This window comes from Oncorhynchus gorbuscha, linkage group LG03 (assembly GCF_021184085.1).
Source record: "Oncorhynchus gorbuscha isolate QuinsamMale2020 ecotype Even-year linkage group LG03, OgorEven_v1.0, whole genome shotgun sequence".
Classification (NCBI taxonomy): Eukaryota; Metazoa; Chordata; class Actinopteri; order Salmoniformes; family Salmonidae; genus Oncorhynchus; species Oncorhynchus gorbuscha.
The window spans coordinates 17,619,655-17,645,994 of record NC_060175.1 but is presented as its reverse complement, the minus strand read 5'-3'; the positions used below and the strand labels follow the sequence as shown (position 1 = coordinate 17,645,994).

Below are 26,340 nucleotides of genomic sequence, written 5' to 3'. Positions count from 1 at the left end.
TTCTCAACTTCTGGTCTGTGGACCGGTGCCGGTCCCTAAGATGGTTTACTGACACCTGATCTAGGAAACCCAGAACTAGAATCTGACCTAATTTTGTCATCGCATGAAGAAGAAAAAAGATACTAAAACGAGGAGTGGAAGCAGGGCGGTAGCTCCAGCCCTCTATCGCTACAAGACTCAGGCAAGTCTATGGGCCAAATGTCCCTTCCCCTTCCGAATTTAGAAAGATGCGCACGCACGCTAAATCGTGATTTGTTCAAATAACCAGTGACGAAAAACCTGTGCACCAGAACAACTGTTAGATAGTCGTCGCATTCCACAGTCTTTTGACAGATGTTACGATACTATTTGTGTCCACGAGAGATCAACTGACACTTAGTAAACTCTACCGTGCTACTTTGTTCAAAGATGATGGGCCAATTTCTAACGTCTACTATGATCACTACTGTCACATAGAGTTAAGCTAACATTGCAGCTACCATCTACCCCGGCCAAGTGTGTGAGTGTCTGTTATTTTGTGTGTGTGTGTGCACCACAGTCAGTTGAGTGGTGTGTGTGTGTGTGTGTGTGTGTGTGTGTGTGTGTGTGTGTGTGTGTGTGTGTGTGTGTGTGTGTGTGTGTGTGTGTGTGTGTGTGTGTGTGTGTGTGTGTGTGTGTGTGTGTGTGTGTGTGTGTGTGTGTGTGTGTGTGTGTGTGTGTGTGTGTGTGTGTGTGTGCGTCCATCCATGTGTGTATGTGTGTGTGTTAAAGATACATTTTAATGAAGAATGTGTGTTTGCTGCTGTAGTGTATCCGTAGCAGGAAGGCCTCTCTGGAGGAGCTTCAGTCTGTACACTCCGAGAAGCACGTCCTGCTGTATGGCACCAACCTACTCCATCGTCTCAAACTGGACAACCGCAAGCTGGCTGGTGTGACACACGCACACACGCACACATTCATCTTCACTCACTGACACATATAGTACACACACTCAAACCAACACAGCTCTGATGCACTTCATTGTCAAACACTCACACTCATAATCACATACATGGACCTATACACATGCATTTGTGACCGTCCGCCTCGATTCGGTCTAATGTAGCAACATTTGAAATGCTTGTTTTTTACTTTGGATAAAAGTAGAGACTCAGTAAACAACCAAAGACTACAAAACTTAAAGTGGTAAAAGTAGTAGCCTACAATAAGGAACAACTTTAAAATATACTTTATCCAGTCCTGGGCCTATATCCTAATCTGACTTAGGTTCAGGTCATGTTGTTCTTCACATTAGCGTCTCTGGTAAACACACACTATATCAAATCAAATCTAAGTTTATTTGTCACATGCACAGGATACAGAAGGTGTAAAAAGTACAGTGAAATGGTTACTTGCATAGTAGCAATATAAAAAACATAAAGTGTCCAGATAACAATATTGTATAATTATTAGATTATTCTTACCCAGACACACTGGTCTAAACTGATGGGTCATGTGAAAGAAATACTATAACCACCCCACCCAGACACATCTGGCTAACCTGATGGGTCGTGGAATCATCTGGCAAGTTTTTTGTTTAGACATGCAGCTAGATAGCTCTAGCTATCTAAACAATGAACCATAATCCCATCCCATAGCTACAGTACAAACAGATTGTCATTAGCTAGCCACCATCCATGAAATGCTGTAGAATGAATCTGCAGGTAGCTAAAACTAACCAATTACACAGATCGTACATGGGAACGTTAGCTAGCGAGCCGGCAACCTAACATTTTCTAGCTAGCTAACAGTAAGCTTCAACTTGCAATGAAAACGACTTTCTGACTAAATGTGAAACCTATAATATCTGAAAATGTAGCTAGACTCTTACCTGTATACATGGATGAACGCTTCACGGCAGACTGGAACCAATTTAACTAAGTCGTCCTGTGTCTTTTCCGTTTTGTTTGTCACTACAGCTTGTTTGGCCCGTTGTGCCAAGTCACGCCGTTTCACACTGGCCGTGTGCAGAAAGTAGTCCATCACAACTTTTTCCCAATGATCTTTGTTGATTGTGCCTGCTAAATCCAGGGCTGCAACGTTGTTTAGAGCGGTAGCAACACTTTTGCTACATTATATCTATCAAAAAAGCCACGAGAGGAAGGATTATCTACACATAGTGAGCAGCTCATGTTATAGACAGAAGCATGCTACAGGGCAGACCAATCTGAACTCATCTCTCGGCCTGTCCAGCCCATCCATTATCTCAGCCAATCATGGCTAGCGGGAAGGTTCCCATCTTTTTCCGTAGCTAAACCAACTAAGCTCTTAAATTAAAAATGTTATTCGTATTTACAGATGGCATACAAGTGTGTTATTAAAGCACGTTAAAGTTATCTTATCTTTCTCTTGCAGGGATCTTATCTCAAAGGATGTGTGTGATGCTACGATGTGGAGGAGTTGGGGTGAGTTACTCAAAAGTACACACACACATACACAACACACACACACACACTTACTGTACACAGGCACACAGCTCAACAGACCTTGTAATGCACAATCAAAAATTGTGAAATCTTTCCACTTATCTAATCACATTACAAAATGGCAAACATTACATGCTTGATTATGCCTCATTACACAATTAAGCTAATAGGACTACAAATTATGGAGGATGTTGTTGTTGGCAGGGACTTGGTCGAAACGCCAAATAGATATCAAAGACAAAGAAAAGGTGAGAGATGAGAGAGAGAACGAGGGAGAGAGAACGAGGGAGAGAGAACGAGGGAGAGAGAACGAGGGAGAGAGAACGAGGGAGAGAGAACGAGGGAGAGAGAACGAGGGAGAGAGAACGAGGGAGAGAACGAGGGAGAGAGAACGAGGGAGAGAGAACGAGGGAGAGAGAGAGGTGGAATTTATGGACACAAAAGAAGAGGATGAGGCAGGGATGAGTTTAAGAGGAATAAGAGAAAGGGGGGGATTAGGAAGAAGTAGGCTTGTATGGTGTTGATAAGGTCGCAGTTGTAAATGAGAACTTTTTCTCAACTAGCCTACCTGGTTAAAAAAGGTGAAATAAATAAGGAAGGAGAAAATGCGGACATTAAAGAAGATGAAGAGGAGATGAGAGGAGGAGGAAGGATTTGAGAGAAACAGGGAGAAAATGAAAGTGGAGGAGGAGAGGATGGTTTGTATCAAATAAGGAGAAAATATTTGCAGACACAGAAGAAGATGAAGAAGAGATGAGTGGATGAGGAAGAAGATGAGGAAGAATAGGAGGAGGAGAGGAGAAGGAAGGGGCTTTGTATAGTGTTGATAAGGCGCTGGATTTAAGATCTGTCTGGATTTCCGGCTCTTGGCTCCTCTGGTCAGGCACACTGATTGGAACAAGATGGCCAAGGCGGTGATAAAAGAAATTCCTCTGATTTCATTGTTCCATTGTGCCAAACCGCCAGAAATGTGGAGTTTTGAAAGATGGAATAACAAAGGGAGAGAGAGAGAGAGAGAGAGGATCTGAGAACAGGAATACTTTACTACCCCCTTTACACCAGCAGTAAGTCAATGTTGTGGTGATTAGTGTGGCTAAATGTTACCCTTGCCAAACCCTTCCCCCTGGCTCCCAATAAGTCATGATACTCTTCATTTGGTTGGAATAAACAGTAGACTTTGTAATCCAATACTGGAATCTTTCCTACAACCTGTCACCTCCCTATTCCAATGGGTGACTTCCTCTTTACTCATTGGTCTGACACCATTTTCAATCAATGAACTTGTAAATTATGCCCATGTTTCTCCCTGTGGTTATAATTTTTATCCTATCCCCTGACATAACTTCTTGGTTTTGCGTGATTGACAGGTGGACAATGATACGATCTGGAACGAGATGCACACATCAACGGCGTCTCGCTTGGCAGCAGGCAGCGTGACGGAGCTTGCACTCAGGGTGACACAGGGAGAGCTGAAAGTGAGACCGCCAATCGCAACCCCCACTTAGTCCTGTCCGAGCCGTAACACAGCTGATCAGAATTGTCAATCCCGTAACATACATTAATACACATTGAAGCATACTGTATAGTCCTTTCTCTTCATGGTTTATTGAATTTATGAATTTCACATTAAATTTTAATTTAATATGGCTATATCAAAACCTTTCAATGTCACCTGTATTAAACTAATATAAGTGAAATCGTAAGATGTATTCAGAGAAAGCCAGAGTCAGTGTTAAAGTTTCTATTCCATCCTCACAGAATGGCTTTGCAGTGGTGAGGCCCCCTGGACATCATGCAGCCCACTCTACCGCCTTGTAAGTACTGCACCACACACACTCACAGACACACACACACAGACACACACACACACTCGCACACACACACACACACACACACACACACACACACACACACACACACACACACACACACACACACACACAGAAACAGGAGGTCTCTAAAATAATTTCAAAGGGTTCCCTACACATCAAAAGTACCTTTCAGGTGTGTGTTACTTGCCCAAGGCTAACAGCAATCTACTTCTACCCGCGCTGCTCAATTCATGCCCAGCTTTCAGGACATTGTGCTGTCAGCCTATAGCACCACCTCTAAGTGTGTGCATGTGTGTGTGTGAGTGTGTTTGTGTGTGTCACTCTTAAATAGAAGGTATTAGTACACTTACCACATGTGTGTGTGTGTGTGCTTGTCTGCTTGTGTGCTTGTCTGCTTGTGTGCTTGTCTGCTTGTGTGCTTGTCTGCTTGTGTGCTTGCATAAGCGTGTGTTTGCTTGCATGTGTAATTCTGTGTTGTCTGTTCACACTGCTATGCTTTATCTTTGCCAGGTCGCAGTTGCAAATGAGAACTTGTTCTCAACTAGCCTACCTGGTTAAATAAAGGTGAAATAAAAATAAAATACATCTGTCTGTGTGAGTGTTTGAGTTCACGCGTGCTAGTGTGTGTACTCAGCAGTGCCTGTCAGTAGTTATTTATGTGTCGATAATGACTCTGGAGGAGAAGAGTTGGACAGCAGATATGATCTACAATTTAGTTCACACTCACCGAGTTTATAGCTTCTGCTGTCAGCGCCGCTATTTCCCGTCATTCATACTTTGCAACCCTACATTCTGGTACTGTCCAGCCATACCGTGCCTAAATATGAGTGCATGTTCAGTGAAACAAAGTATGTTTGACCCATTGGCACTAATGTCTTCACATCACCTAGTTTGTGTATAGTGAGAACGGCCTCACATTATCATGGCGTTATCTCCTGGAGACCTTTCACTTAAAAAAGCCTTTACATTGGGTGTCTATGGTGTCATTATGGGAACATGTTCTCATAAGTATTCATATGTCCCCATATGTGTCTCTCTCCAAAGGGGTTTCTGCTTCTTCAACTCCGTGGCCATCGCAGCCAAGCAGCTCCAGCACAAACTCGGCGTCAGCAAGATCCTCATTGTGGACTGGGTGAGAGACGGCCGCTGTCACTGGTCCCCACATGGGATCTAAACACAGACACACACATGCTCACTTTAACACCATTATTGACCATAAGCTTGGTGTCAGCATTCACACTGATGTCTGCTTTCCACATGAGTCAGACCTGCCACGAGTCTGGGCCTAGGCACACACACACACACACACACACACACACACACACACACACACACACACACACACACACACACACACACACACACACACACACACACACACACACACACACACACACACACACACACACACACACACACACACACACACAACTTATAAGGACAAATAATTGTATGTATTTTAGTGTGCACTAAAAGGGATTATGCAAACATTAAGGTCAAGTAATAGACTAGTTTAGTATACTACAGAATTAAGAGTCTGACTGCCCCTTGACCTTTCTCACCAATGTTCAGGATGTTCACCATGGGAACGGTACACAGTCGGTCTTCTACAACGACCCCAGCGTGCTGTACATCTCCCTGCATCGCTATGACAACGGCAAATTCTTCCCCGGTAGCGGGGACCCAGCTGAGGTATATTAGGTTGTACTATCCACCACCGTATACATCATGCTCTCCCATTGGTAGATGGAACTGTCCATCAAATACATGATCGGTGTGACCATTTGGAAAAGAAAACGTCTGAGCAAGCACCGAACAGATTGGGTCGGCCCACTAGTCTTCTGAAAACCCCTTCAGCATATGTTACCACCCACCAAATACCACACCACCCACCTTCATTTTCCCATTCTCACAAAACTGTGAGGATGAAAAAGTGGATGTTTTCACATAACCTTCATCATGAGGGGATGGTCCAAATGAGGCTGTTCTGGCTTGGATGTGGCTTTGCCTTAAATGGCCCCTCGACCTCCACTGAGCTGTGTGGTAAACCTCTGAAGTCTCTGTGTCCCTCCACTACAGCATCATGTACCAATATAACACACTAGAGGGTAACAGTGATGTCACCACAGCACCATGTACCTTTTAACACACTAGGGGGTAGCGGTGATGTCACCACAGCACCATGTACCTATATAACACACTATGGGGTAGCGGTGGTGTCACCACAGCACCATGTACCTATATAACACACTAGGGGGTAGCGGTGATGTCACCACAGCACCATGTACCAATATAACACACTATGGGGTAGCAGTGATATCACCACAGCACCATGTACCTATATAACACACTAGGGGGTAGCGGTGATGTCACCATAGCACCATGTACCTATATAACACACTATGGGGTAGCAGTGATGTCACCACAGCACCATGTACCTATATAACACACTAGGGGGTAGCGGTGATGTCACCATAGCACCATGTACCTATATAACACACTAGAGGGTAGCAGTGATGTCACCACAGCACCATGTAGCAATATAACACACTAGGGGGTAGCGGTGATGTCACCATAGCACCATGTACCTTATAACACACTAGGGGGTAGCATGATGTGACCAGGGGTACTACACATAAACATCAGGGTATCCCTAATCCACTCCAGCATCTTTTAAACATGAAGGGAAAGACAGAAAGGGAAATAAAAGAGGAAAAATTAAGAAAAGGGATGAAGAAGAGAACAATGGTGTGTGTGTGTGTGTGTGTGTGTGTGTGTGTGTGTGTGTGTGTGTGTGTGTGTGTGTGTGTGTGTGTGTGTGTGTGTGTGTGTGTGTGTGTGTGTGTGTGTGTGTGTGTGTGTGTGTGTGTGTGTGTGTGTGTGTGTGTGTGTGTGTGTGTGTGTGTGTGTGTGTGTGTGTGACTAGTTGGCAGTGTATGGTGGAGCGCATGTGTTTTGAATTTACCCTGTGGACATCCAGTCCACCGAGAGACATTCTGCAACGCACATCATCACACACAAAGGAAATGACCACGGTTTGTTGCCAATAGGGTGTCACTCAGTCCTCACTCTCTCCTCACCATGACATTGAGTGATGTTGAAGAGGTTTTCAAAAGCTAAATAGCTAAATAGCTGCAGTAAATAGCTAAATAGCGACAGTAAATAGTTACAGTAAATAGCTAAATAGCTACAGTAAATAGCTACACTAAATAGCTAATTATCTACAGTAAATAGCCACTAGCAGGACTAAAAAGAAAGGCAGACATTTTAAGGCATACTCTTAAGACCAGTGGCTCAACTATTCTCCCACCCCATTAATGTGAGGTCAAATCAGGTTGTGCCTGGCATTTGGTGAAATATACTCTCTCGTGACAGACGTTAACATTTGGTTCTGGGTGCTGAGTTTTGGTGAAATATACTCTCTCGTGACAGACGTTAACATTTGGTTCTGGGTGCTGAGTTTTGGTGAAATATACTCTCTCGTGACAGACGTTAACATTTGGTTCTGGGTGCTGAGTTTTGGTGAAATATACTCTCTCGTGACAGACGTTAACATTTGGTTCTGGGTGCTGAGTTTTGTTGAAATATACTCTCTCGTGACAGACGTTAACATTTGGTTTTGGGTGCTGAGTTTTGGTGAAATATACTCTCTCGTGACAGACGTTAACATTTGGTTCTGGGTGCTGAGTTTTGGTGAAATATACTCTCTCGTGACAGACGTTAACATTTGGTTCTGGGTGCTGAGTTTTGGTGAAATATACTCTCTCGTGACAGACGTTAACATTTGGTTCTGGGTGCTGAGTTTTGGTGAAATATACTCTCTCGTGACAGACGTTAACATTTGGTTCTGGGTGCTGAGTTTTGGTGAAATATACTCTCTCGTGACAGACGTTAACATTTGGTTCTGGGTGCTGAGTTTTGGTGAAATATACTCTCTCGTGACAGACGTTAACATTTGGTTCTGGGTGCTGAGTTTTGGTGAAATATAGCTAGAAACTAAATATCGACAAGTGCCAACTCAAGAAAAGATGTCTCTTTAGTGTTTAAAACCGGGACATATTCTGGGTGTAGTTTTGTGATTTATGAGCAGATTTGACAAATTGTATCAAAAATAAAAATTGTTGAGTTGATGGAGGCGTTGAATTAATGTCCAGCCGTCTTTCATTTGGAAATTCTAATCACTCCCTTATGGCATTGAAATGTGACACAGCTTTTCCTCAATGGCACAAATGTGCATTTTGAAACTATGGTGCTGATTGTGTGTGAACATTTGACGCAAAATATCTCACGACCCTCTCTCAGCTCTCAGCATAACTTTCAATGAAGTAAGATGTTAACATGATAACTATGAATAACAATGAATATCTCTATTTCTCTCTCTCCCATCAAATCAAATCAAATCAAATTTATTTATATAGCCCTTCGTACATCAGCTGATATCTCAAAGTGCTGTACAGAAACCCAGCCTAAAACCCCAAACAGCAAACAATGCAGGTGTAAAAGCACGGTGGCTAGGAAAAACTCCCTAGAAAGGCCAAAACCTAGGAAGAAACCTAGAGAGGAACCGGGCTATGTGGGGTGGCCAGTCCTCTTCTGGCTGTGCCGGGTAGAGATTATAACAGAACATGACCAAGATGTTCAAATGTTCATAAATGACCAGCATGGTCAAATAATAATAAGGCAGAACAGTTGAAACTGGAGCAGCAGCACAGTCAGGTGGACTGGGGACAGCAAGGAGCCATCATGTCAGGTAGTCCTGGGGCACGGTCCTAGGACTCAGGTCCTCCGAGAGAAAGAAAGAAAGAAAGAGAGAATTAGAGAGAGCATATGTGGGGTGGCCAGTCCTCTTCTGGCTGTGCCGGGTGGAGATTATAACAGAACGTGGCCAAGATGTTCAAATGTTCATAAATGACCAGCATGGTTGAATAATAGTAAGGCAGAACAGTTGAAACTGGAGCAGGAGCATGGCCAGGTGGACTGGGGACAGCAAGGAGTCCTCATGTCAGGTAGTCCTGGGACATGGTCCTAGGGCCCAGGCCAGTTGAAACTGGAGCAGCAGCATGGCCAGGTGGACTGGGGACAGCAAGGAGTCATCATGTCAGGTAGTCCTGGGGCATGGTCCTAGGGCTCAGGTCCTCCGAGAGAGAGAAAGAAAGAGAGAAGGAGAGAATTAGAGAACGCACACTTAGATTCACACAGGACACCTGAATAGGACAGGAGAAGTACTCCAGATAAACAAACTGACCCTATCTCTCTTTCCTATCTCTCCTATCCCATCTCTCTTTCTCTCAATTCAATTCAAGGGCTTTATTGGCATGGGAAACATGTGTTAACATTGCCAAAGCAAGTGAGGTATATAATATATAAAGTGAATATATAAAGTGAAATAAACAATAAAAATTAACAGTAAACATTACAGAAGTTATAGAAGTTATTATAGAAGTTTCAAAACAATAAAGACATTACAAATGTCATATATATATATATATATATATATATATATATATATATATATATATATATATATATATATATATATATATATATATATATATATATATATATATATATATATATATACACAGTGTTTTAACAATGTACAAATGGTAAAGGACACAATATAAAATAAATAAGCTTAAATATGGGTTGTATGTACAATGGTGTGTGTTCTTCACTGGTTGCCCTTTTCTCATGGCAACAGGTCACAAATCTTGCTGCTGTGATGGCACACTGTGGAATTTCACCCAGTAGATATGGGAGTTTTTCAAAATTGGATTTGTTTTCGAATTCTTTGTGGATCTGTGTAATCTGAGGGAAATATGTCTCTTCCTCTCTGTCCAGGTGGGAGTAGGAGCAGGTGAGGGCTTCAATGTCAACGTGGCGTGGTCGGGAGGCTTGGACCCCCCCATGGGCGACGCAGAATACCTAGCAGCATTCAGGTACAGAGTTAGAGATACACCTAAACCTACCTCATCTTACCTCCAGCCGAAATCACATTAAGACAAAAACACAAAAGTGCAAAGATGATATTTTAGTCAATGGGGTGTGCGCGCAATTGATTCATAGAAAGTCTTACCAAAACTCTTCACTCATCCTTGAAATACTACGCACAGCTGGGATATAACATATGTGTACAGTATCATGTGTTTATATTGTGGTGCGAGTTAGATTTTTGTGATGCCCTCCATTATATGGTGTGGATCCATGCCACTGAATGGAGGTGTGTCTTTTTTCTGTGCACCGCACTTTCCACTTCATTCAAGCCTCAGCCCCTGAATGAATAGCTGCTCGGTTTGCGGCGTAATGAACTTTGAGCGTTCCTGTCAGCGGTGTTGGCTCGCCACCAGACGATGAACAGTATGTGAGGTCCGTATGGTGCATAAACACAGTGGGTGGGCCAAGCTCGTCAAACTCAGGATTCTAATGGCTAAAGCCATACTGTACCATTACGAGCCATCGATTCCAACAGGCAGATGCTTGGCTCAATGTTTACCCATAGCATACTATGCTAATTGCTAACTCACTGAGAGCAGTATGGTCTGTGTTGATTCACTGGTTGTATAGAAGAATAAGAAAACCTAGTAAGTGTTCCCTAGTTTAGGTGTGTGTTACCTAGTGACTATCTTCGTTACGTGTACAGGTGTACCTAACAACCCTGTACCTAACAACTGTCACTTCATTTTCATTATAGGTAGATGTAGCAACTGTCACTTCGTTTTCATTACAGGTAGATGTTACCTAGCAACTGTCACTTCGTTTTCATTACAGGTAGATGTTACCTAGCAACTGTCACTTCGTTTTCATTACAGGTAGATGTTACCTAGCAACTGTCACTTCGTTTTCATTACAGGTAGATGTTACCTAGCAACTGTCACTTCGTTTTCATTGCAGGTAGATGTTACCTAGCAACTGTCACTTTGTTTTCATTGCAGGTAGATGTTACCTAGCAACTGTCACTTAGTTTTCATTACAGGTAGATGTTACCTAGTAACTGTCACTTCATTTTCATTGTAGGTAGATGCTACCTAGTAACTGTCACTTCATTTTCATTTTAGGTAGATGTTACCTAGTAACTGTCACTTCATTTTCATTGTAGGTAGATGTTACCTAGGAACTTTTTCTTAGCTCTTAGTACAGGTGTATGTTACCTAGTAGTTTTTTCTTACAGTAGCTCAGATGTCAATACAGGTAGCTCTATCACTTAGTTTTCTAAGTAGCCTACAGGTAGATGTTACCTAACTGTTTCTTGTAGACATATAGCCAATATCCTCATGTGGAATTTGAAGAAAAAAAATGACTCTGGGAAATCCAAATGTAAAATCCCATGAATTCACCTTAGAAACACATTATTACAAGTGAAAATGTGTTCACTTTCCCACGTGTTCCCCCACCCAATTCCACCAACAAACATTGTAAGCAATACATTGTCAATTCTGTGCAAGGAAAATCTGTGACTGGGCCTCTATTCCCCAGACGTTCTGTACAGCCAGAAAATATGCACCCAATTTCTGCATTGGCTGTATTTTATGAATCTTGAAATACCATAAATGTAATAACCTGGTTCAATGCAGCCTGCCATCCTTCTAATTTGATTCATTTTCATCTACCTTTCACTGTCCTTTTCACTGTCTTTTTACTGTTGTTTTATTTCTTTACTTACCTATTGTTCACCTAATACCTTGTTGCACTATTGGTTAGAGCCTGTAAGTAAGCATTCCACTGTAAGGTCTACTACACCTGTTGTATTTGGCGCACGTGACAAATTAACTTTGATTTGATTTGAGATTTCCATCTTCCAATGGGGCCGTCCTGTTTATTTCACATCTTGCCATTCAGGAGGTGAGGGATCTTGGGTTTGCCTCCAAAATGCCACCCTCTTCTGTATATTAGTGAAGAAGGTGGCATTTCAGCTAGTCTTGCAGTTCAGTGGCTATAGGATAGAGGTAGTGGATGATGGGGGGGTGGGTTGCGGTATAATCTGGTAGATTCCTTTAGTTGCAGGATACAATGTGTGTGTGTGTGTGTGTGTGTGTGTGTGTGTGTGTGTGTGTGTGTGTGTGTGTGTGTGTGTGTGTGTGTGTGTGTGTGTGTGTGTGTGTGTGTGTGTGTGTGTGTGTGTGTGTGTGTGTGTGGGACTGCACAGGCTGCATGGTCTGGTAGTGCAGGCCGGGAGGGATTGGGGTGGTGGTGGGAGTGAATGGTGTGGGGGTGGTGCATTGTTAGGGAATCCAAAGGCGGCGTAATTAAGCCCAATGGATCCCAGATGGCTGGCTGTCAGTGACGTGAGAAGAGGGCCGAGCCCCTAATGGGAACCAGACGCACGCCGAAGCGCTTTGAACTGCCGGCCGGAGAAGGGGGGGGGGAAGGGAACGAGAGAAAGAGAAGAAGAGAGAGGGGAATCAAACACGGCATGGGCAGTGTGTGCTCGCTAAATCACTGGCAGCAGCAACGAGAGGAGGAAGAGGCGGGTGAGGAAGAAGGGGAGGAGGAGAAGAACAAGGGAAGCAGTTCCAGAAGATGAAAATAGAACGGTTGACGTCATCCTCCCCTCTGGACATCTCTCTGTCTTGGTCCTGTTATTTGTTTACTAACGCTTTAGATAAAGCCCTTATTGTTATGTAGTCAGTCTTTAACTGCTGTGGTATCCAGAATGTAGCCTAGTAAATACTCATGTGTAGCTGGTAACTGCATATAACATAAAACAATTATTGAATTTTAAGGTACAGGCCAAAAGTTATTTTAAATTAAGTTTAGTGACAGTAATCCCCCAAACATATTTTCCTTATTTTACCAGGTAATTTGACTGAGAACACATTAATTTACAGCAATGACCTGGGGAATTGTTACAGGGGAGATGAATGAGCCATTTGAAGGGTCAATCAAATTGTGAAATGTATATGATGTGTAACTATCGTTAGGCTACAAGACCTATATAATAGGTGGTGTCAGAGGAAAGCCCATAAAATTGTCAGAGACTCCAGTCACCCAAGTTATAGACTGTTTCCTCTGCTACCGCACGGCAAGCGGTACCGGAGCGCCAAGTCTAGGACCAAAAGGCTCCTCAACAGCTTCTACCCCCAAGCCATAAGACTGCTGAACAATTAATAAAATGACCCCCCCTTCCTTTTGTATACTGCTGCTACTCGCTGTTTATTATCTATGCATAGTCACTTCACCCCTACCTACATGTACAAAGTACCTCAACTAACCTTTACCCCCGCACACTGACTCGGTACCGGTGCCCCCTGTATATAGCCTCGTTATTGTTATTCTTATTGTGTTGCTTTTATTATAATTTTTTACTTTAGTTTATTTGGTAAATATTTACTTAACTCTTCTTGAGTTGGTTAAGGGCGTGTAAGTAAGCATTTCACAATAAGGTCTACACTTGTTGTATTCAGTACATGTGACAAATAAAGTTTGATTTGATTTATCTGGCAACTTGATGTCATTTATATCCATTTAGTGTTAGTGATAGCGATAGTGACAGTGATAGTGTTAGTGTTAGTGATAGCGATAGCGATAGTGTTAGTGTTAGTGATAGTGTTAGTGATACTGACAGTGATAGTGATAGTGTTAGTGATCGTGTTAATGATAGTGATAGTGTTAACGCTAGTGATAGTGATAGAGATAGTTATGGTGTTAGTGTAGCGATAGTGATAGCATTAATGATAGTGGTATTGTTTAGTGATAGTGTCAGTGATAGTGTTAGTATTAGTGTTGGTGTTAGTGTTAATGATAGTGTTAGTGTTAATGATAGTGTTAGTGTTAATGATAGTGTTAATAATAGTGTGGGTGTTAGTGTTAATGATGTTAATGATAGTGTTGGCGATAGTGATAGGGTTAATGATAGTGATAGTGTTAATGATAGTGATAGTGTTAATGATAGTGTTAGTGTTAATGATAGTGTTAGTGATAGTGACAGTGTTAGTGATAGTGACAGTGTTAGTGATAGTGTTAGTGATACTGACAGTGTTAGTGATAGTGTTAGTGATCGTGTTAATGATAGTGATAGTGTTAACGCTAGTGATAGTGATAGTGATAGTTATGGTGTTAGTGTAGCGATAGCGATAGTGTTAATGATAGTGGTATTGTTTAGTGATAGTGTCAGTGATATTGTTACCGATAGTGACAGTGATAGTGTTAATGATAGTGTTGGTGATAGTGTTGGCGATCGCGATAGTGATAGTGTTAGTGATAGTGATAGGGTTAGTGATACTGTTAGTGATAGTGATAGTGTTGGTGATAGTGTGGGTGTTAGTGTTAATCATAGTGTTAGTGTTAATGATAGTGGTATTGTTTAGTGATAGTGTCAGTGATATTGTTACCGATAGTGACAGTGATAGTGTTAATGATAGTGTTGGTGATAGTGTTGGCGATCGTGATAGTGATAGTGTTAGTGATAGTGATAGGGTTAGTGATACTGTTAGTGATAGTGATAGTGTTGGTGATAGTGTGGGTGTTAGTGTTAATCATAGTGTTAGTGTTAATGATAGTGGTATTGTTTAGTGATAGTGTCAGTGATAGTGTTACCGATAGTGATAGTGTTAGTGATAGTGTTAGTTATAGTGATAGTGACAGTGTTAGTGATAGTGTTGGTGATAGTGTTAATGTTAGTGTTAATGATAGTGATAGTGTTGGCGATCGCGATAGTGATAGGGTTAGTGATACTGTTAGTGATAATGTTAGTGATAATGTTAGTGATAGTGTTGGTGATAGTGATAGTGTTAATGATAGTGTTGGTGTTAGTGTTAATGATAGTGTTAGTGTTAATGATAGTGTTGGTGATAGTGATAGTGTTAATTATGTTAATGATAGTGTTGGCGATAGTGATAGGGTTAATGATAGTGATAGTGTTAATGTTGGTGATAGTGTTAATTCTAGTGTTAGTGTTAATGATAGTGATAGTGTTAGTGATAGTGATAGTGTTAATTCTAGTGATAGTGTTAATGATAGTGATAGTGTTGGTGATAGTGTTAGTGTTAATGATAGTGTTAGTGTTAATGATAGTGTTAGTGTTAATGATAGTGTTGGTGATCGTGATAGTGATAGTGTTAACGATAGTGTTAGTGATAGTGATAGGGTTAGCGATAGTGTTAATGTTAATGATAGTGATAATGTTAGTGATAGTGTCAGTGTTAATGATAGTGTTAGTGTTAATGATAGTGACAGTGTTAGTGATAATGTTAGTGATAGTGTTAGTGATACTGACAGTGTTAGTGTTATATGTTAGTGTTGGTAGTGATATGATGTTAGTTAATGATAGTGGTATTGTTTAGTGATAGTGTTGATATTGTGATAGTGTTAGTGATAGTGTTGGTGATAGTGTTATAGTGATAGTGTTAGTGATAGTGATAATGATAGTGATAGTGTTAGTGTTAGCTATAGTGTTAGTTAGTGTTAATGATAGTGTAATGATAGTGTTAGTGTTAATGATAGTGTTTAGTGATAGTGTCAGTGATAGTGTTAATGTTAATGATAGTGACAGTGATGATAGTGTTGGTGATAGTGTTAATAGTGTTAATGATAGTGTTAGTGTTAGCTATAGTGTTAGTGTTAATGATGTTAATGATAGTGTTGGTGATAGTGTTAATGATAGTGTTAATGATAGCGTTGGCAATAGTGTTAGTGTTAATGATAGTGTTAGTGTTAATGCTAGTGATAGTGTTAGTGTTAGCGATAGTGTTAATGATAGTGTTGGTGATAGTGTTAATGATAGTGATAGTGTTAATGTTGGTGATAGTGTTGTGTTAATGATAGTGATAGTGTTAGTGATAGTGATAGTGTTAATTCTAGTGATAGTGTTAATGATAGTGATAGTGTTGGTGATAGTGTTAGTGTTAATAGTGTTGTTAATGATAGTGTTATGTTAGTGTTATCGTGATAGTGATAGTGTTAGTTAGTGATAGTTTGTTAGGGTTAGATAGTGTTAATGTTAATAGTGATAGTGTTAATGTGTTAGTGATAATGTTAGTGATAGTGTTAGTGATAGTGTTAATGATAGTGTTAGTGTTAGTGTTAATGATAGTGATAGTGTTAATGATAGTGTTAGTGTTAATGATAGTGTTGGTGATAGTGTTAGTGTTTATGATAGTGTTGGTGATAGTGTTGGTGATAGTGATAGTGTTAGTGTTAGTGATAGTGTTAATGATAGTGATAGGGTTAGCGATAGTGTTAGTGATAGTGTTAATAGTGATACTGTTAGTGATAGTGTCAGTGTTAATGATAGTGTTAGTGTTAATGATAGTGACAGTGTTAGTGACTTTGTTAATGTTAGTGTTGGAGATAGTGTTAATGACAGTGTTGGTGATAGCGATAGTGTTAGTGTTAATGATGTTAATGATAGTGTTGGTGATAGTGTTAATGTTAGTGATAGTGTTAGTGTTAATGATAGTGATAGTGTTAATGATAGTGTTAGTGTTAGTGTTTCAACTTTCATGTACTTTTATTTGGTGTCACACTGTGTCACATACCTGGATATGTTACCTGGATGTTTGTTGAAATGTTTCTGACAGTTGGACTGATCAGTGGTAGCTTGGTTCCGGATCTGTTTGTGCATATTGACAATGACTGTAGGTGTTGGCAAGACAGCACAAACAGATCTCAGACCAGGCCCGATCCATGGGACATGGGTTTTCATTTGACCTTGTCTCTCCATTGGGTAGTCAGTGATTTATTTGCAAATGAACATGTCATGTGGTCCTAAATATATTGTACACATCTCCCTCTTGAAGAGCATGTGTTATACAGTAAGCAATAAAGCACAGTATGTTTTGTGTGTCACAAGAGACTAGGGTGTTGAAAGGGTCAAAGTCAAATGCAGAAACCTGTGTCCACTGTGAATATTATTTGACCCTGTTGGTCATCTATGAACGTTTGAACATCTTGAAGAACGATCTGGCCTTAATTTTTATTTTTTATTTATTTCACCTTTATTTAACCAGGTAGGCTAGTTGAGAACAAGTTCTCATTTGCAACTGCGACCTGGCCAAGATAAAGCATAGCAGTGTGAACAGACAACACAGAGTTACACATGGAGTAAACAATAAACAAGTCAATAACACAGTAGAAAAAAAGGGGAGTCTATATACAATGTGTGCAAAAGGCATGAGGAGGTAGGCGAATAATTACAATATTGCAGATTAACACTGGAGTGATAAATGATCAGATGATCATGTACAGGTAAGTCGCTCTGGATAAGAGCGTCTGCTAAATGACTTAAATGTAAATGTAATATTGGTGTGCAAAAGAGCAGAAAAGTAAATAAATAAGGGCCATGTACTCTTATAATCTCCACCCGGCACAGCCAAAAGAGGACTGGGCACCTCTCAGAGCCTGGTTCCTCTCTAGGTTTCTTCCTAGGTTCCTGTCTTTCTAGGGAGTTTTTACCTAGCCACCGTGCTCCTACATCTGTATTACTTGCTGTTTGGGGTTTTAGGCTGGGTTTCTGTATAAGTACTTAGTAACATCTGCTGATGTAAAAAGGGCATTATGAATTTGATATTGATTTGATTTTGATGTCATTCTGTGACACTGCAGAATCTTGTTAAGCTCTTGCTAGCAACTATGTTCCTCATGACAGACAGGATATGTTTCTATAAAGTGTAACTCAGTGTTGACTTTCTTGTCTTCACTAGATGTCAAGGTTCCTTGAATTTATTTCCGGGGGGTAACAGTGTCTATGAATACCCTCTATACAATGGATTATAAGAACATTTATAAAGCCTTGTAATGACCTATGCTATTTTTAAATGATTTTCAGACAATTTAGGAAGGTTTTTGCACAACGTACCTTTTGGAGTGACCTACAACAGCGTTGAACCTCCCTTATCTGTCTCCAGGACTGTGGTGATGCCGATTGCCTATGAGTTCTGTCCTGACGTGGTGCTGGTCTCATCTGGTTTCGATGCCGTCGAGGGACATCTGGCGCCACTGGGGGGCTACAAAGTGTCAGCCAAGTGTAAGCACACTATTCACTGTTCCTCACAAAATCATATGCGGGACACACAGGTACATTTTATTTAATATTTTTAGTCATTTAGCAGACACTCTTATCCAGAGCAACTTACAGTAGTGAGTGGGTACATTTTTGCACTTTTTCATACTGGTCCCCTGTGGAAGTCAAACACACAACCCTGGCGTTGCAAGTGCCATGTTCTACCAACTGAGCCACACACGCCCACAGTGTTTCCACCTCATCTTCACAGTCGTATGAGTCTCACTAAATGATTCTGACTGTTCTATATTCCACACCAGGGATGGGCAACTTTGATGGGGGTGGGGGAGACACAAAAAATCTGACCTCACCATGAGGGGCCGCAGTGGATCGCGAGTCGGTGTACCTATATCAATACCCACACATGCAGTCAGAGCTTTAGCCTTTTGAGAGCAAAACATTTTAGCAGCCACGCAGGAGAGAAATATTTTACGTTATAGAGTTCATTTCCTGTAATTCTACACATTTTGCCACGAGGTTTAGAGGACATGTTGCAAGTTTAGTCTCCTGTGTGTGTGTGTAAATATGGAGGACTTTGGAATGCATCAGTGAATTTTGATTGTAATTGTCACTTGTAAATTTAAATAAATAAAGTATTTAAATGTGTCTCCCCCCCAAAGGTTTTGGTTTTCTAACACGGCAGCTGATGGGGCTGGCAGGGGGACGGGTTGTCATGGCGCTGGAGGGGGGTCACGAGCTCACGGCCATCTGCAATGCCTCTGAGGCCTGTGTCAGGGCCCTGCTGGGCATCCAGGTCAGTAAACACAGGATCAGCTTACTTCTCCCTAAATCCTACCCTTCACCATGGGGGAAACAACACTATACTGACCCCCCACCCCCCACCCCCGTGTGTTCCCCACCAGGAACCCCTGTCTGAAGCAGTCCTAGAGAGGAGACCCTGTCCCAACGCTGTCCTCTCTCTGCAGAGAGTCATCCAGGCCCAGGGTGAACATCTGATACACTGTCTTTCTATCTATCTCTCTCCCTATCTCTGTCTTTCAGAGATAGTCAGTCAATTAGCCAATGTCTGCTACAATTTTTTGTTTGTTAAATTAGTTTAGCAGCCAGCTATCTAAACTTCTTATCATGGTCGAGAGAGTCAGTCTCACTCAGATATCATAGATTTCTCCCCAGAGGCAAAATTAGTAGAATTGTAGAAAATTTGTAAGAAAATTTGCAAGAGAGAGTGAGAGAGAGAGAGAGAGAGAGAGAGAGAGAGAGAGAGAGAGAGAGAGAGAGAGAGAGAGAGAGAGAGAGAGAGAGAGAGAGAAGATTGAGAGAGAGAGAGAGAGAGAGAGAGAGAGAGAGAGAGAGAAAAGAAGATTGAGAGAGAGAGAGAGAGAGAGAGAGAGAGAGAGAGAGAGAGAGAGAGAGAGAGAGAGAGAGAGAGAGAGAGAGAGAGAAAAGAAGATTGAGAGAGAGAGATTGAGAGAGAGAGAGAGAGAGAGAGAGAGAGAGAGAGAGAGAGAGAGAGAGAGAGAGAGAGAGAGAGAGAGAGAGAGAGAGAGAGAGAGAGAGAGAGAGAAAAGAAGATTGAGAGAGAGAGAGAGAGAAGAAGATTGAGAGAGAGAGAGAGAAAAGAGAGAGAGAGAGAGAGAGAGAGAGAGAGAGAGAGAGAGAGAGAGAGAGAGAGAGAGAGAGAGAGAGAGAGAGAGAAGAGAGAGAGAGAGAGAGAGAGAGAGAGAGAGAGAGAGAGAGAGAGAGAGAGAGAGAGAGAGAGAGAGAGAAACAAGATTGAGAAGAAGAGAGATTGAGAGAGAGAGAGAAAAGAAGATTGAGAGAGAGAGAGAGAAAGAAGATTGAGAGAGAGAGAGAGAGAGAGAGAAGAGAAGATTGAGAGAGATTGGAGAGAGAGAAAAGAAGATTGAGAGAGGGAGAGAGAGAAAAGAAGATTGAGAGAGAGAGAGAGAGAGAGAGAGAGAGAGAGAGAGAGAGAGAGAGAAGATTGAGAGAGAGAGAGAGAGAGAGAGAGAGAGAGAGAAGATTGAGAGAGAGAGAGAGAGAGAGAAGAGAGAGAGAGAGAGAAGAAAAGAAGATTGAGAGAAGAAGAGAGAAAAGAAGATGAGAGAGAGAGAGAGAGAGAGAGAGAGAGAGAAAGAAGATTGAGAGAGAGAGAGAGAGAGAGAGAGAGAGAGAGAGAGAGAGAGAGAGAGAGAGAGAGAGAGCCGGCCACTGCCTTCCTGGCTCCAATTATCTTCAAACACTTCTCTACCACACGATCTTCACAACATCCCTCCTGATTGCGCACAAATGTTATCCCATTCCAATTAGATTAATTAAAAATATTTGCAAAGCCACAAGAATGTTAAGCCCCTTCATTTAGGCAGAGGGTGAAATATATGTCTGGTGAATACTGGGAACACACACAACTTGGTCCTCTCTCTCTCTCTCTCTCCACATGTGCGCACACATACACACACACACACAAGGCCCTTTGGCACAATTGTGTGATTTAAATTACACGAATGCTGAATTAAAATTGTGGTATTGGTGAAGGCTGACTTAAAATTGTGGCATTGGTATTTTATTTCGACCACACACACAAGTATTAACTGTAGTATTGCTTAGTATACAATATAGTTCACATACTTCAAAGACATAATAGCTCAACTTTTAAGAGAGTACTCTGCAACGATGCAACATGAAAACCTGAAACAATTACTTTCTCTCTCTATCTCTCTCTCTCTAGGTGAGTACTGGCGGTCATTGAGGGTGGTGGCCCACACAGTGGATCAGTCATACATGCAGGCCCAAGGACACAGTCTGAGACGTGGCTCAGAGGACCACAATGACACCGTCTCTGCCCTGGCCTCTCTCTCCATGGCCAGCCTCACCACAAACAGGTGACATCACTGACACCACATAGTAAAAGCACTGACACTATGTTGTAACAGCACTGACACTATGTTGTAACAGCACTGACACCATGAAGTAACAGCACTGACACCATGTAGTAACAGCAATGACTCCATGTAGTAACAGCACTGACACTATGTAGTAACAGCACTGACACCATGTAGTAACAGCAATGACACCATGTAGTAACAACACTGACACCATGTAGTAACAGCAATGACACCATGTAGTAACAGCAATGACACCATGTAGTAACAGCAATGACACCATGAAGTAACAGCACTGACACTATGTTGTAACAGCACTGACACCATGTAATAACAGCAATGACACCATGAAGTAACAGCAATGACACCATGTAGTAACAGCAATGACACTATATAATAAGAGCACTGACACAATGTAGTAACAGCAATGACACCATGTAGTAACAGCAATGACACTATATAATAAGAGCACTGACACCATGTAGTAACAGCAATGACACCATGTAGTAACAGCACTGACACCATGAAGTAACAGCACTGACACCATGTAATAACAGCAATGACACCATGTAGTAACAGCACTGACACCATGTAGTAACAGCAATGACACCATGTAGTAACAGCACTGGCACTATGTAGTAACAGCACTGACACCATGTAGTAACAGCAATGACACCATGTAGTAACAGCACTGACACCATGTAGTAACAGCACTGACACCATGTAGTAACAGCACTGACACCATGTAGTAACAGCACTGACACCATGTAGTAACAGCAATGACACCATGTAGTAACAGCAATGACACCATGTAGTAACAGCAATGACACCATGTAGTAACAGCAATGACACCATGTAGTAACAGCAATGACACCATGTAGTAACAGCAATGACACCATGTAGTAACAGCAATGACACCATGAAGTAACAGCACTGACACTATGTTGTAACAGCACTGACACCATGTAATAACAGCAATGACACCATGTAGTAACAGCAATGACACTATATAATAAGAGCACTGACACAATGTAGTAACAGCAATGACACCATGTAGTCTTATATAATATCAATATAATATCATGTAACATGAGATTAGATTTAAAACACCCTGTAGTCTCGTATGATATTAAAATAATCTAATAAAATATCAAGTGAAGTGTTATAACATTAAATTATAGTTAAAGGGATGGTTCACTCAAATACATATTTAGGTTATTTAGTTATTTTCAGCAGCATCTGGCTAGCATTGGCTTTCCTGACCTGAAAGCTAATGGAATCATAGGAGACATTTTCTTTACAACAGCCTATGTGGAAAATCATGTACATGTGTACTACGAGTGAACCACCACTTTAAATATGTATTAGATGAAAACTTAAACATGAAATCGTTAGCTGTCAGCTGCATCTCATCACACTGCTTTGGATTAGTGATCATTTCCAACACCAGTCCCTAGATCAGCTTTTGAACCAGAAGATGAATCAATTAGTGTTCTAATTGTATTTTATGGGAGACAGTGTGAAAATTCAAAAGACACAAAATACGCAGCACTGTCTCTCTCCCTTTAAAGGTGCAAAATGCCAATATCTGCCATTTCCTGGTTGCTAAAATTCTACTAGTTTGACTCATTTCAGTTTGTGACAAAACAAGCAATGTATAGTGTAGAGAATCATTCTACCATCTAAACCACTGTGAAATATCTTTTCAATTACCAAAAATATTGCATTTTCAGCTGTTTGAAGCTGGTGTACAAACGTTAAGAATGGGAAGCGTAGGAAAAGCGCACATTGAACCGATCTGCCGCTTGTAAGACTTGCTTTCAATGACAGATCTAGAACTCACATTTTTAGATGAATTTGGTCGGGTCGCCCAAAAAGTTACTTTAGTTTATTTAGTTCATATTTTCTTAACTCTATTTCTTGAACTGCATTGTAGGTTAAAGGCTTGTAAAAGTAAGCATTTCACAGTAATGTCTACTACACGTGTTGTATTCGGCGCATGTGATAAATACACATTTATTTGATTTGATATTGCAGCGTTAAAACCCTATTTAAACAGGAGTTGTCTACAACCACATGAAGATAATTGCATCAGTATGCTCTAGAACTAGTTGCAGCATCTGTGTCCTGTTGAAATTTAATACAGTGATATATATATACAGTGATATATATATATATATATATATATATATATATATATATATATATATATATATATATATATATATATATATATATATATATATATATATATGATGGTGTAATTCCCTGGGTGCCGATGATGTGGAGGTCGATTAAGGCAGCCCACCGCACCTCTCTGATACAGAGGGGTTGAGTTAAATGTGGAAGACACATTTCAGTTGAATACATTCAGTTGTACAATTGACTAGGCATCTCCCTTAGTTTTATACTGCTGTAATACTACAACAGGTTATATATTAGAATGCTATACAATTCCCTTCTCTCCTCTCTCCCTTCTATTCAGGACACAACCAGATGAACTTATGGAGGGGGACAGAGACTCCATGTAGACAAGTGCACTTTCCAACAAACCTAACACACACACACACACACACACACACACACACACACACACACACACACACACACACACACACACACACACACACACACACACACACACACACACACACACACACACACACACACACACACACACACACACACACACACACACACACACACACACACACACACACACACATCCACTCAGCCCTGCTTCACTTGACCAGAATCCACTGTCTCCAGTTGACACTGTACAGACCATATCCTGACCACTATAGGCAAACTGAGTAGCTTCCGCCTCACACACTCTTACACCTCATCAGAACACAGTTCTACTGGCCTTACTACGACCACTCGCTTGATTCGACCGCAGACTGATACCACATCCCATTAACAGGGTACAGGAGGACCAAGAGAGAGGAGAATGAACACTGTCTTCATGACATGCCTCTGCATGCCTCCCTCGTGTGTAACATTGTGAACTGTGATGACACAGAAGGAGAGGAGTAGCAGACCTGAGCATAAACTGGAGGGGGGAAAGATATACCATTATAAACACCACCGGGGGGGAGGGGTTGAGACTTGACTTGTAGCATGAAGTGACTTGACAAAGACCAGCTACATGACTGGCTGTAAGCAGAGTCTCTCTGGGGAAGTGAGCTTCTTGTTTAGCCTTCGGTTACAGGTTACCGCTGCACATCGCCAGGCCGACAGAACCAAATCACACAGAAGTAGGAAGTAGTCCCACGTCCCCACAGAAGTTACTATGAAGGAGAACAGACATCGCACCCTCACCGGGGGGACACTTATCTCTTATTGATAATGTCATTTGAATTTATGTGACGCCAACAAAATGAAGAAAAAGAAAGAAGACTGGGAATTTTGTTCTGACTTTTTTTGCACTGTGTATTTTGTAATGTGAACCAAAGAGAGAATGACAGAATGGACCTGGGATTGACAATACAACATGTAAATTATCATACTCATGTTTTTAAGCTGATTTAAATATTGTAAGTTTGATTTATTGCGTATTGTATATCAAATGTCAATACATAATGGTCATGTTTTTTAAGTAGCAAATAGAGAAGGCCTAGAACCCTGTGATTCAGAGATTTTCTAGTTGTTTTTCTTCCAATGCAACAGTGGGGTGTAAGACCCTCTCAGACAGCACTTAAGGAAAAGATGAAAAGGTATTATTTATATTTCAAGTTGATGGCATCCTCATTCTTTGTCATTCTAATGATAACATTTATTAGGAAAAGAATCCAATGACTCACTGTGACAATTCAGGAAACCACTTGTTAGTGAGAGAGGAGTCAGATTAAACAGAGTCCGAATAAACGTTCCAAAGGTGTTTCAGGCAAGGACACACACACCGCCATACGGTCCTTCTCTACGCTCGGCCACTCACAAAGTGTTTATGCATGTGTATGTAAATCACCGCATTTACATGTTGTCAGCAGGGTATTTCAACGTAATGAAAGTAAAATACAACTAATGTTGCTGGGTTCACGGCAGATTAATAACACAGTTGACCTGACTTCATAGTCTTAAACTCTGACTGGCACTTAAAAGCTGTCTGTTGACTTCACGGGACTCAAACAAAACACAAATGCACTTACAATGTCTTAAATGTTGGGATTGTGTTTTAGTAAAATGACACATTTTTGACATGTCTATTCCACTCTGACAATGCCTTTCTTATTGCTGTTCTGTTGTGATTTCACAAAGACCAGTTTTTTAACATGTGGATTTATTGACATGCCTGTTGTATTTTGTAGGCTGTATTTTTTTAATGCTTAGTTTTCTACTATGAAAGACAAGTGAACAAGGATTTGTTCATATCAGATTATCTACCACTCGATTTACAAAAAAAGTAAGTTATTTTTGTTCCTGGACCATACTGCAGTTAGCATATAACGTTTGAAGTTAGCACTTAGTTGTTGGAGTCAGCTTGTTAAGTTCTACATACTATAGTCAGTCAGCTTGTTAAGCTAGCTGACTATAGTATGTAGAACAATTGAGCACAGTTTGAGAGAAGACCAAAGTTAAAACCCTTCTGTGAACAGCATCCCATTCGTAAAGTGGTATGGCCTCTGAACATAACTTCAAAGACTTTTGTGAATTCCTCATTGTTATTTGTATTTAAACAGAGGTTTTTGTTCTTAATATTAAACAAATAAGGATTAAAAAACTGCTTACATTTATTGTTAGCACTTTCCATTAAATAATGATTTATTTGTTACCCATGTAATGTAGCAGTGCCTTGGTTATGTATCGTGTTAAAAAAATGTATATTTATCTCACAGTGCTACAGATGAATTTGTACTATAATGTTATATTGTTCCAGTACTTTTTGGTGCTTTATGATATACATTATAGAACCAATACTTTACATGACAAGACCCTGCAAGAGGTATATGGTATTTGACATTGACATGGTGAAAAGGTGATAATTGATAATGAAACAATACATTTGACTGATTATGTGGAACAAAATGGCCACCAGGTATTATTCATTTTCTTTCAGAAGGGTTCTGTGTTATATTTTATCCTGGTTTAGGTTTATTTCTGCTTTAACAGTGTTCTCAAAAGTACTTAATTATCTGTTTTCCTCAATAAAAGGGAAATAGAGTTCTCAGCATACATTTTGTCCTGAAGTTTATATATTTTTTATCCCTTTAAATATTGGCCATTAT

At 40.8% G+C, this 26,340-nt stretch overlaps 1 protein-coding gene across 3 annotated transcripts in view; it reads left to right on the top strand.

The window, feature by feature from the left end:
- LOC124027051 (histone deacetylase 7-like) overlaps positions 1-26,287 on the top strand; it is a 98,653-nt gene extending 72,366 nt beyond the window's left edge. For all 3 annotated transcript variants that reach the window (XM_046339613.1, XM_046339618.1, XM_046339608.1), the window contains 12 exons: positions 788-908; positions 2,374-2,423; positions 3,812-3,919; positions 4,203-4,258; positions 5,321-5,408; positions 5,849-5,968; positions 10,118-10,215; positions 18,118-18,236; positions 18,893-19,026; positions 19,136-19,217; positions 20,962-21,115; positions 23,601-26,287. In XM_046339613.1, coding sequence (XP_046195569.1) covers positions 788-908; positions 2,374-2,423; positions 3,812-3,919; positions 4,203-4,258; positions 5,321-5,408; positions 5,849-5,968; positions 10,118-10,215; positions 18,118-18,236; positions 18,893-19,026; positions 19,136-19,217; positions 20,962-21,115; positions 23,601-23,646 — 1,176 coding nt within the window. In that variant the 3' untranslated portion in view covers positions 23,647-26,287. The remainder of the gene's footprint in view (positions 1-787; positions 909-2,373; positions 2,424-3,811; positions 3,920-4,202; positions 4,259-5,320; positions 5,409-5,848; positions 5,969-10,117; positions 10,216-18,117; positions 18,237-18,892; positions 19,027-19,135; positions 19,218-20,961; positions 21,116-23,600) is intronic.
- Positions 26,288-26,340: the final 53 nt, after the last annotated feature.